General features: G+C 35.9%; 1 protein-coding gene across 2 annotated transcripts in view; it reads left to right on the top strand.

The window, feature by feature from the left end:
* SLK (STE20 like kinase) overlaps nucleotides 1-12,597 on the top strand; it is a 53,038-nt gene that overhangs the window by 21,821 nt on the left and 18,620 nt on the right. Inside the window, exons 5-13 of one of the 2 annotated variants that reach the window (XM_056120365.1) lie at nucleotides 123-195; nucleotides 349-543; nucleotides 1,190-1,271; nucleotides 2,288-2,416; nucleotides 2,725-4,083; nucleotides 6,538-6,668; nucleotides 6,867-6,990; nucleotides 8,637-8,816; nucleotides 12,052-12,144. In XM_056120365.1, coding sequence (XP_055976340.1) covers nucleotides 123-195; nucleotides 349-543; nucleotides 1,190-1,271; nucleotides 2,288-2,416; nucleotides 2,725-4,083; nucleotides 6,538-6,668; nucleotides 6,867-6,990; nucleotides 8,637-8,816; nucleotides 12,052-12,144 — 2,366 coding nt within the window. The remainder of the gene's footprint in view (nucleotides 1-122; nucleotides 196-348; nucleotides 544-1,189; nucleotides 1,272-2,287; nucleotides 2,417-2,724; nucleotides 4,084-6,537; nucleotides 6,669-6,866; nucleotides 6,991-8,636; nucleotides 8,817-12,051; nucleotides 12,145-12,597) is intronic. The other variant, XM_056120366.1, reaches the window with a different exon arrangement.

Here is a 12,597-nt window from a genome sequence, read left to right on the forward strand (position 1 = left end):
ATTCCTTTTACCCTATAATAAGAATGGTCTTAGTCAAGACTAAAAATGCTTTTCCTTATGTTGCATATAGTAAATGCTGGTTAAAGAATACCATTAATACTTTTGTCATTATTTGTTTCAAGCGGATTTTGGAGTATCGGCTAAAAATACAAGGACAATTCAAAGAAGAGATTCCTTTATTGGCACACCATATTGGTATGTATTCAGTTTTATAAACCTACGATATTATTTGTAACAGTGATTACTGTTACTCCTGAGATTTGCCATATAATCAGTGATACTCTCTTTTATGTGATTTGCCATCATTTTTCCTGAGTTTAAAGATCTTTCCATTCTCTGTTTTGATAGGATGGCTCCTGAAGTAGTCATGTGTGAAACGTCTAAGGACAGACCTTACGATTACAAAGCCGATGTTTGGTCCTTGGGCATCACTCTCATAGAAATGGCTGAGATAGAACCACCTCATCATGAGTTAAATCCGATGCGAGTACTGCTAAAAATAGCCAAATCAGAGCCCCCTACATTAGCACAGCCCTCAAAATGGTAAGACATTGTAAACAAAGCTTTAGAAGAAAAAACATTTTTATTGTTTTATTCTTTTGTTTTTCCCAAGGGTATGTAGTTTGACAGACATGCTACAAAGCTGTGAATCAAAAACTGAGTTTTGGTATATTTTCAATATGTAAAGACTGTGTGCACAACTTTTATAACTAGCATTTTCCGTATAATGTACATTTCAATGATTTGAATCCTGCTTAAAAAATTATTTCCTATATGATGAGAAAGTGAAGAATATATATGGTTGCTATATATATGTATACATACATACATGTATATATAGATATATATGGTTTATATATATGTATACATACATACATGTATATATAGATATATGATATATACACACAACATATGTATATAAACATATGTGTATATATGGAATTTAATGGAATCATTGTGATTTTTGAATACTTGACTGTATTTTGAATGGTTAAAATTGTGAACCTGATTACTTATGTCAAAATTGGTCTCATGATTCATAACTTATGATATATTAATAGTCTTATTAAGTAGCGCTCTTATGTTATATTACTACTATTATATGCATAAGAAACAAGCATCGTTTATCTGATTTTTTGTTTGATTTTAGTAACAAAATGAATATTTTGGTTAAATTTTTATTTCAAAGGTCTTCAAATTTTAAGGACTTTCTTAAAAAGTGCTTGGAAAAGAATGTGGATTCTAGGTGGAATACAACTCAACTATTGCAGGTAATACTAGTATGACAACAGCAAGCCAAAGATTGTTTTAATGTCTCATTAAAAATACACTTTCCCATGAATTCAGTATGCTTTCTTTCTTTGAAATTCCCTCTGGAAATTGTGTTAGTACTTGTGTTAGTTAACATTTGCTTTATAGAAGATACTTGATTGTTGTTACTAAAATAAATTAATTTTTTTTGTTCAGTTTGGTTTCTTCTCAGTTATTAGAATGAAAATACCTTGGGGATAGGAACTATGAGATAATTTTTATGTGATTTACAATGAGGGTGAGGTTGCGTACGAGAAAAATGGTTTATTCCATGTAGCAAGTTCATCACCAGGACACATTTTTTATTTTATTGCCTCACTTTTGAAAACTTTACTCTGTGACAGTATTAAATGCTGAGTATAACTCTAAATCTCTCTGTAATTCTTTTGATGATATTTATTACTTATTTATTTATGGCTACTATCCATACCCAGCTATGTCCAGGGCTGATTCCTGGCTCTGTGCTCAGAGATCACTCCTGGCAGGGCTCAGAAGTGCCATATGCAGTGCCAGGGATAGAAACTGGGTTGGCAGCAAGCAAGGCCAGCGTCCCACCCACGGTACTATCTTTCCAATTAATGACTGTACAGAGTTTCTGTGTACTGTTATTTATTTTTTTTGCAAGAACTAATAATGCCCTAATTTAAATACCTTAAATTTTAATTTTAAGTTTCAGACATGGGGACAAGAAACATGTACTTGTAGATACTCTACTACCAAGTTTAATGTGTAACCATTTTGACATATTTCCTTCATATTCAAAAAAATAGTATAGATTGGGTTACAGGTACCTCCTTTTCTCATACTATCCCCTTTCCCTCCCTTTCAGCGGTAACATTGTTTGGTGTGTAAATATATGTGTGTATATATCTCCCATCCATGATTCATATTTTTATCACATAATATTATGTTTTATGTGTTGTTTTACCAATGTTTTAGCTGTTAGTGACAAAGTTCTTTTTCAAATGATCACCAGCATCCCTTTGTTACTGTTGACTCCAACAAACCAATCCGAGAATTGATTGCAGAGGCAAAGGCTGAAGTAACAGAAGAAGTGGAAGATGGAAAAGAGGAAGATGATGATGAAGAAACAGAAAATTCTTTGGTCAGTATTTTAAATGAAAATTTCTTTTAGGTAATTTTTCAAGCTGGGTTTTAAGATGTTGATTGTATCTTAAAATTTAAGAATTTATTGATGGCTAATGGTGTAAAACGTTTTATTTTAAAGTTTAAGATTTACAGCAAGTTTGCTTCTTGCTATCCATTTTTATCATTATTTAAAGATATGTCAGTTCTTTCAATAATTTTTATAATTTCAGCTGTGATTAAATATATTACATTTTATACATATAAAACACTGTGTTAGCAGCATCTCATGTTTTAAAACTAAACAATGTGTAAAATCTTTTTTAGCCAATACCTGCAAGTAAGCGCGCCTCCTCTGACCTCAGTATTGCCAGCTCTGAAGAAGATAAACTTTCACAGAATGCTTGTATTTTGGAATCTGTCTCAGAAAAAACAGAACATAGTACTTCTGAAGATAAATTTAACAGCAAAGTTCTTAATGAAAAACCCATCACTGATGAACCTGAAAAGGCTGTGGAAGGTATTAATGAGCATGTTAATGATGCTCATTTAGGAGCTACTGAACTCCATAAAAGATCAATAGTTACCAAGGAGAATGGAAGAGAGGAAAAGAGACCCAAGCTTGAAAATCTTCGTGACACAGGAGATCAAGAAGCAGTAGACGTTCATTCAGTACATGGAGATCAAGAAGCAGTAGACGTTCATTCAGTACATGAAGGAAAAGAAAATAATGTAGTAACTTTAGGAACAAAAATTGAACAGAATCGGAAGCCTGAGGAAGAAGGGGATCAGGACAAGCAAGAAATATTTGAAAATAAGGTTAAAAAATCCAAGGAAATTAAAGATACTGCTCTTTCATCAATAAATTTAGTTTCTCAGGAGACTGGAGAAAAAGAGGCAAATATTCAGGCAATTGGCAATGCAGTTGAGTTTCCAAATGCAGACTCACAGGGGAAATTGGGAACAGATGACAAAACTCAAAGAACTGTGGTCAGCAACTCAAGTACCGTGCTGGGAATAAATGAGGCTGTAGGTGCTGCCCAGAGGGCAGTTGAAATCAGTGCTGAGGATGCTGAGATTAGTGCCCGGAAAGAAATGACTGAAGTCGGCCAGAAAATAAGTGAGCCCCTGGCAGCTCCTGAGGCTGGTGGTACTAAGGAAGTTTCTACTAAAGAACTAGTTGACATTAAGGTGCTAGATAAAAAGTCTGTAGAAGGTAAAAGTGAGGAACAGTTAACCAACCATTCAAAGAACATGGTAGAGACCATTGAGGAACCAAGGACAAATGAAGATGAAGAAACCACTCAGTCGGGTGGCGCTGAAGAGGTAGAAGTCAAGGCTGTAGGAGGCAGAACTCAGGATGTTTGTAAGGACACAGAACAAGAAGTTCCACGTGAAATGCCAGTTAAAACAGAACCTCAAGTCCCTGCCATTTCACAGCCCAGTGAGCCTCAGCCTGTTCCAATACCCAGCATTAATATCAACTCGGAAGATGCAGAACATAAGGGAGAAAGAGGTGCTTTAACAAAAACGGAAACCATGTTCCTTCCCGAATCTGAGAATCACAAGGAAAATGATACTGATTCAGGCACTGGCTCCACTGCCGATAATGGTAGCATTGATTTGAATTTATCCATCTCTAGCTTCCTAAGCAAAACTAAAGACACTGGATCAATATCTTTACAAGTAAGTGTACGTGGGTTCTTGTTTGGGATTTTGTCTTTTTGAAGTTAGTTTGGAACTGCTACCTTAGAATGACAGCACTGAATCTGTGTAGCACTCACCCTGCCAGATTCTGCAGGCCTAGGAAGGCAACCAATTAAAAAAATTTTCAGACATTCTGGAGATGGTCTTTTCAGTTTTTTTTTTTAATTTTTGTTTTTAAAATAATACCTACCTGGGTTTTTGTTTGTTTGTTTCATTTTATTTCTTAATTTTTGTTTTTTTGTGTGTGCCATACCTGCCTGTGCTCAGGTGATTGGGGGTCACTGCTAGCAGTTCTCTAGGGACCATCCGATGCTGAATATTGAACCTGCATGCAAGTCCTTCCAGCCCTTTGAGCCATTGCCCCAGTCAGTACCTAGGTATTGTAGCCAAGTTGGCATTAACAGTATAATATAAGTTCTCAGTGTTACTTGAGTTCTTACCCAACTTACCTGGATACTATTTTATAAAGAACTGATAGTCATAGGAAGGAACTGACAAACTGAAAGAATGATTTCCTTTTTAGCACATTTAGAGTGTAAACAGCTCTTGTTCTATTTTGGGTCCATCCCTGGCTATGCTCAGGGGTTCCTCCTGGCTCTGCACTCAGGAATTACTCTGGCAGTGCTCAGGTCTATATGGGTTGCCAGAGATTGAATTTAGGTTGGCCCTACCTTTGGACTCCCTACCCACTGTACTATCACTCTGGCCCCAAGAGTGTAAACAGCTCTTGATTTATACTGTCCCATATAGATGACCAGTCTTTCCACTTTGGTTATAGCCATTATATTGCCATGAGAACTGTTGTGGGAAAGAAATGAAACAAAAAATTATAATCTAAAGTATTAGAATGTAATTGTAAGATCCGAGTGCACATTAGAGTTATAAGGAGGAATTATATCTAAGGCAGGAACCAAGAATAAGCAGATGTGGCAAAATGGGTTTCTGATACTATTGGGCTATTAGCGACTTTGAGTTGCCAGATCTTTTGCTAAGAAGAGAAAATTGAAATAACAGAAGCAATTTAGGTAAACTGAGCATAGGGACAGAACTCTAGGGCATGGCTAATTAAATAAATACAAGGACTATTACACTTTCATTTCTTTCTATTTGCATATAAAAACTAATACCAACTGAGGATACCAACTGAGGAATAAAATGTTTGTGCCTAATAAAGAATTGTAAGTAATGTGTAGCAAGCAGATGAGTATTTTTGGGTACAGTAGAAATGCTCTCTGGTAATTATAAAATCACACCTTCTCAGTCCCTGCAAATGAGGAGGACTGTTGATACTATTGTTGATGAAAGGTTTTTGATTCCCAGCATTTGGTTCCCTGGCAATCTTAAAAAAATTACCTACTTCCCCTTCAAAATGCAAATTCCTAGTTACTGACAGGGCAGATTTATTGTCTTATATTATTTCAAGGGTGAGTGTTAAGAATACCTTTTTTTTTTGAGGGATTGGTAAGGGCAGTGAGCCATACCTGGCTGTGCTCAAGGCTTTTTCCTGACTTTGTGTTCAGGGATCATGCTTGGTGGTGCTTGTGGGGCCATGTGTGGTGCTGGAAGTCAGTCTGGGGTTCGCTATGTGCAATGCAAGCTCCTTACCTACTGTACTTTCTATTTAGCCCCACAAATGCATTAGGAAAAAAATGGCTTTGGGGCCACACCTGACAGGGCTACTTCTGGCTCAGGACTTGGGGCTGGCTCCTGATGATACGTACACATGGGACTGTGCTGTACAGGGGAGCTGGCTTGGGCTTTCCAAATGCTTAGCTTGCTGAACTATTCTGGCCCACAAATGCATTTTTAAGTGGGTTCCCTCCCACCCCCAGTGATTCTGAAATTTAGGGAGAGGTATTTCCAAAATCTACCCAGTGAAAGAAAGAACAATAAAAGGGCTTACATACAAAACTTATACAGATGAGTCATTTACATAAGTTACTCATTACTACTTACACCTAATTATGATGTGGCATCATAAAACTCACACATGCAAGGCATTGATGACATAGCTCAAGCTGCAGGGCATATGTCTAGCATTTTGGACCTTGAGTTTGATCTCTGCTACCACATTTCCCATACTCTCAGCACTGTTGGTTGTGTGTGTGGCGGTCACCGTCTAAGCTTTGAACTCTCAAGAACAACAGCCAGTCCTTGCATCTCTGCTGAGGGTGGACCCTACTGGAACAAAATGATGCTTGTGTATCATCACGATGCATCATTTAATTGAAAAAAATTGTTATTTTAATCTTAAAGTCATGTGACAGATAAGGTTTCAGATTTTAAAACTTGTTTCCACTGGTGAGATTCGTCTTTATATTTTTATATATAGTGTTAATGGCCATAATGACTGCTCCTTTTCTGTCTTTTATGAAGACCATGTTTTCTGTTTTCAATATAACAAAGTCCAAGTAAAATAAAAATCTTTTTTAGGAAACTAGAAGACAAAAGAAAACATTGAAGAAAACCCGCAAATTTGTGGTTGATGGTGTAGAAGTGAGTGTAACAACATCAAAGATAGTTACAGACAGTGACTCCAAAACAGAGGAATTAAGGTTTCTTAGGTGAGTAGAGAAACCACATAATTAAAAGTGGTTTTCACTTCATCTATGAAAAGGCTGAAGAATAAAGAAGTAAATTCTCAATAAAATTTGAATTATTCTTCTATTACTTTAGTATTACAAAATTGTTAAAAAAAATTTTAAAGCATTATTTCAAGATATTATTTTGCTGTCTTCTGTTATTGCTGATAATTGATACAGACGTCAGGAATTGCGGGAATTAAGATTTCTTCAAAAAGAAGAGCAAAGAGCCCAACAGCAACTCAATAGCAAACTGCAACAACAACGAGAACAAATCTTCCGGCGCTTTGAACAAGAAATGATGGTAAAGCCTCATTTATTAATAATAGAATTGATTGCTTTAAAATAGAACTAAGTAGAGGGTTTTAGAACTTGTTCTCTGATTAGACTTTGGTATATTTCTAACCCTTATCTCTGTGTTCTAGATGTCTTTCTGGATTTTCTGCTTGAAAGGATCTTTCAGTCTGTCATTGACCTACATGGCATACTGATCAGTCTTTTTTTTCTCTGATTAAAATCTATGTTGGAAACAGGAATCTTGAGGACAGTAGATGGTTTACAATATTCTTAGATAATTATCTAGCAGTTGTCTGTTGCTAGATAATTTTTTGATATTTTTCAATTTAGAATCTAAGATTTTTAAACCAGCCTAAAACAGTTTTCTCCAAACCCAGTTGAATATTAGAACTTGGGGGTTTATGTTTTTTGAATTTTGGAATGCCAGAGATAGGACCCAGAATGCATTGGACCATTGAGCTGCATCCTTGGACACCTGGTGGCTTAAAAAAAATACACTGATATCGCTGGTTTCTGCAGTTAAGCTTCTAAATCCCTACTTACTACTTCTAGAGAAATTAGTGCCAATTAACCAAGGATAGTTTCACTGAGTTAATACTGTTTTTTGCCTTGAAGTTGGAAAAGGAGATAGTAATGTTACAATTTTTTTTGTAACTTAGGTTGAATATCTGGCTAAGTATTGGTTAAAAAAGATAATTTGAATGTTACAGTTTTCTGTTTTGAAAATAATTCTGTTGCTATTTTTAAAATTGCAAGTGATACACATTGTTTTGTGTTAAGTGTGGCTTTATGGGTTACATTTGTTGGAACACAGCTGTGAAATTCTGAGGAAAAATGAACTGTTTGTTTTCATGGAGTATTTTCATAGTATTTAAATTCCGTTTGCTAGAATTTTATAGAAATTATATTTTTCTCCAAATATACTCTAAATTATTTTGGTTTTTAATTTTTTAAAAGAAAATTATCCTTTACATATATTTAACTCTACTGATGTACAGATTACAGTGTTACTCAGTGTACATAAGCAGGAACCTTTTGCTGGGAGAATATATAGATAATTCCAAAAGTCTAAGTTCAATGAAATAGTTTAGTTATTTTAAGAAATCTCACTGAGGAAGAGCTGAAGGAGTGGTCTATCATTCAAGTAGAATTCAAATTAACCCTTAGATATATTGAACTTTTTATTGGGTGAATATTGAGATTTTTCTAACCTTAGAATTGTATTTGTTCAACGGAATATTTTTTTAAATTGTATGTGTTTAACTTTTGTTGTATTTTGGTTTGTGGGCCACACTTTGTAGTGCTCAGGGGTTTTGGCTCTGTGATAAGGAATCTCTCCTTGTGGTGCTGGGGATTGAACTCAGGTTTGCCACATGCAAGGCAAATACCTTACTTGTTTACTATCTCTTTGGTCCCTGGATATGTAATTTGTAAAATGTATTTAATTCCTTATATAATAGAAAATCATTTTTTGAGATTAGAAAAAAATGAACTCACCTTTTTGAAATATAACATTATAATGCATCTGATGTTGTTCATTATTGCAAGTCTTATTAAATTGAAGTGCTAGCTTTGTGCTCTTAGGAATATAATTCATTATAATGAGTTAATATGGGTGATAGGAAAGATGAATGATCTTGAGCTGTTTCACAGGGCAAAAAAAGGCAGTATGACCAAGAAATTGAGAATCTAGAGAAACAGCAGAAACAGACCATTGAACGCCTGGAACAAGAACATACAAATCGCTTGCGAGATGAAGCCAAGCGCATTAAAGGAGAGCAAGAGAAAGAACTGTCCAAATTTCAGAATATGTTAAAGAACCGTAAGAAGGAGGTAAGTGTAACTGCTGTTTTTAATTTACTAAAAGGATACTTTTCAATGTATACCTGAGTCTATCTAAGGAGTTAGGAATAATATGTGATAGTTAAATATCAGTTCTCCATTCTTTTGTTTGGTCTTTTCTCCAGTCGGTCATCAGTGGTGAGGGCAGTTGTTTTCGCCATTTTATGCCTAGTAAACTGGAATAGAAACATTTTATGTTCTTGCTTTTATACCAACCTAGCAATGCTTGGGGCCCAAGGACAACACCCAGCAGTATTCCGGGAGACTGTGCAATGTTAGGGAGCAACTCTGGAGTCCTGTGCTATAAGTCATGGGCTCTAGCCCTTTGAGTTATCTTCTTGGTCTTAACATTTGTTTTTACTTTTGTGAAGTGGAAAGAACTAAGAGTTCAATTTTACAAACTGCCATTAAATCTGCAAGTAATAAACCTTCAACCTAGTTTCAAATCAAGTCCAGTCATTTCCTTTCAATCTAATCTTTGCTGATGCGGCATTTAAGACCTCCATACATAGAAATATTTTTGTTAGGAAAACGATTGTATAGTGGTAGGTGGCAGTTATTAATTTTATTGCTTATATGTAATATTTAACTCATTTAAATTTTTTTCTTGATCAGTTTGATTTCCTTTCTTGGACATTGTGTCAAAAAAAAAAAAAAACAAAAAAACCCCAAAACACTGTATAACCTGAAGTTTGAAATTCTGTCTATATTTCATTCAAAGATACTTTGGTGAACTGCAGGTGGAGAGTGAAAAATTATTGGATTAGAATGAAGTTTTTCCTTTTTGCTTAAGATGTCCTTTTCTTAAAATGTTCAATTCTATTAAGTGGAATCAAGAAAATTTCAGCAGAACTAGTGAATACGTTTTTACCCCTGTTGCACATCTCAAATGTATAGGTTCATTGTCTTAACATTTGGATTATGCAGAAAATTGAACATTATGTTGGCAGAACTTAAGAATCTACTTTAAAAAAGGATAGAACTCTATATGAATAACATGTGTTCTGTGATTTCTTAAGGTAAAGATGAACACAGTGTTATATAATTCAACTAGAGATGGCTACTATTTCTGAAATATGTTTTTTACTGTTGTTTTAACATAGAGTTGTTCGGTATATCATCATGATTGAAGCTACATAAATTTTCTTAAATTATGGGTAGTTTTTAATTGAGATATTTTAAAATAACAGATTAAATTTAAAAAGTCACAGCATATGATTTAATTCTAAATATATGAAAGTCTCTAGTTATTTATTGTTAAGGTTTGGGAGTAGGAGAATTTTAGCCAGTGGTCATGTTTGAGATCATGATGTGCATATTTTAAATAATTTTTGTGTTTTTTTTCTTACTGCTAAACTTCTTGCATTTGGGAATCTCTTCCTTTTAATGGTGATTTGGTTTCATGAGGGATTACTGAGTAAAATTTTAAATATACTGTGTTTAATCAAAATCAGTCTTTTTCACAGACCATCAGCAGCATGTGGTGATTTGGAATCTGGTTGCTTTTGGTGCTTCTGTTCATAAACACGATTTTTTTTTATCATTGGATAATAGAGGAAATCATATCTTGGATTTTGAAATGATTAAAAGAAGGCACTCTAAAATATACTTTATCTGGTATAATGATCAGCTTACTAAACTGTTTCTTAATGAGTGCTTATATTCCTGATTTTCTTTTATTATTTTTGGGGGCCGGGCTGGAGCGATAGCACAGCAGGTAGAGCATTTGCCTTGTACGTGGCTGACCGGGTTCGATTCCTCCATCCCTCTCAGAGAGCCCAGCAAGCTACCAAGAGTATCCCGCCCACATGACAGATCCTGGCAAGTTAGGAATATTTGATATGCCCAAAACAGTAAAAACAAATCTCACAATGGAGACGTTACTGGTACCCACTCAAACAAATTGATGAACGACAGGAGGACAGTGACAGTGATTTTGGGGGGCCACGCTAGCATTGTGCTAGTTGTGGATCCATTTAGTGTGGGGGGGATTGAACTCAGGCCTTCACACATGCAAGGCATGCCTTATTCCCGGGTCTTAGGTTACTGTTTTGAAAGTTGATAATTAAGTGTGGCTTAAAATGTTAACAAAGGAGAATGTTATTCTAATCCAACTCAAAATCATCCAGTAAGTTCTTTTGTATCACACTGTGTATTAAATGGTGTGTTTTATATTAAAAAAAATTTAGTATCCATTTATGTCTCCTTTGTGTAGTCTAAGACTTGGTATCTCCCTCCCCCCTTTTACCCTTGGAAGTAGAATTCACTTGGTGAATTTACTTGGTGGGTTCACTTTGGTGTTGCCAAGTCAGTTAGGAAATTTTGTAGTTTTTGGTGGGGAGGGCTCCTGAGTAGTGCTCAGGGGCCTGCAGAGCTACTCTCAGCGATTCTTGGACAACCAGGACTGCAGATCAGTGGGGAGGCCAGAGAATACAGTGCTGTTTGAGTCCCCTCAGGGCCAGGGATTTTCCAGGCCACTGGTGGTGCTCAGGGCCTGTAGGACAACACCTAGCAATGCTCATAGGACATGAGGTGCCAGGGATTGGACTGGCGTCGTCCATATGAGAGGCATGTGGTACCCCAGCTCTGTCTTTTTGAGCTTGAAATTTTGTGCTTTTATAAACGACATAAGCTTTTTTATGTTTAATACTTGATTGACAGTGGATGCATTTATAATTTGATGATCTTTCAAGAAGGTCAGTTGAGTGTATCACCTTTAATTCATTATCAGCACTACAAGTAATTCTTCACCAGTTGTCTTTGAATTTGATTTTGTTTTTGGTTTTGGTTTTTTTGGGCCACATCCGCCAGTGCTCTGGGGCTACTCCCAATTGGTGCTCAAGGGCTCTCTTCTGGCATTGCCTGGGCATCCATTCAGTGCTAGGGCTCAAACCTCAGCCTCCTGCATGCAAAGCATGCACTATAGCTTAGTGAGCTCTATCTGTCTGACCTCCAGTGATTATCTGTGGATCTTTCATGCATCAGTGATCTTTAAGGATAATTAAGCAACTAATTGACCTATGTATGGTATCCGGTCCCTTTCTGCACTGAAATCAAGCATGCTCTATCTTCCATTCTTTTTCACAAAACTAACACCTTTGCTCATGCATGTTGAAAGGAACTTTTTAGCAACTTTAATATCTGGCTTTTGGCTTATCTGCTCACAGAAATGCTTGCTGTGGAGAAAGTATTATTTCCCCACCTCCTGCATGCTTATACACTATAGGTTATAAATGAAGTGGAGAAAGCACCCAAAGAGCTGAGAAAAGAGCTCATGAAACGCAGGAAAGAGGAGCTTGCACAAAGCCAGCATGCTCAGGTAACAGTGGCAGCTTCCAGCTACTAAAAAAGAAAGCAGCGTATTCTCTCAGCTCAGAAAACCGTGGCTGAAAGGGTGAATCCTAACTGCACTTATTATCTGATGTTGACTTCTCATATAGAGGTTCCCTGGTCATTCTTTGTGTCATACTACATTTGTACTAATAGTGGCATTTAAGTTGCTAACATGAAATAAAGTAATTTTTGGAGAGCTAATGCCAGGTGAAAATAAGTGTTGTGTTTAATGTATAATCTACTGTATTTTCACTGTAATCGTGATGTAACTTTATAGACTAAGAAGCATGTTAATGTTTGATAGAAGACTTTAAGGACAAAATTAGAGAGGGTAAGTATATATATAAGCTTTGTGCATATTTAAAAGGATGCCCTTTAAAATGTATTTACTTGCTTTCTAGCCATTCCAGGTGGTATTTGGGGATCGTGCAGCCCCAGG

The sequence above is a fragment of the Sorex fumeus genome, unplaced genomic scaffold (genome assembly GCF_029834395.1).
Source record: "Sorex fumeus unplaced genomic scaffold, SorFum_2.1 ptg000043l, whole genome shotgun sequence".
Taxonomy (NCBI): domain Eukaryota; kingdom Metazoa; phylum Chordata; class Mammalia; order Eulipotyphla; family Soricidae; genus Sorex; species Sorex fumeus.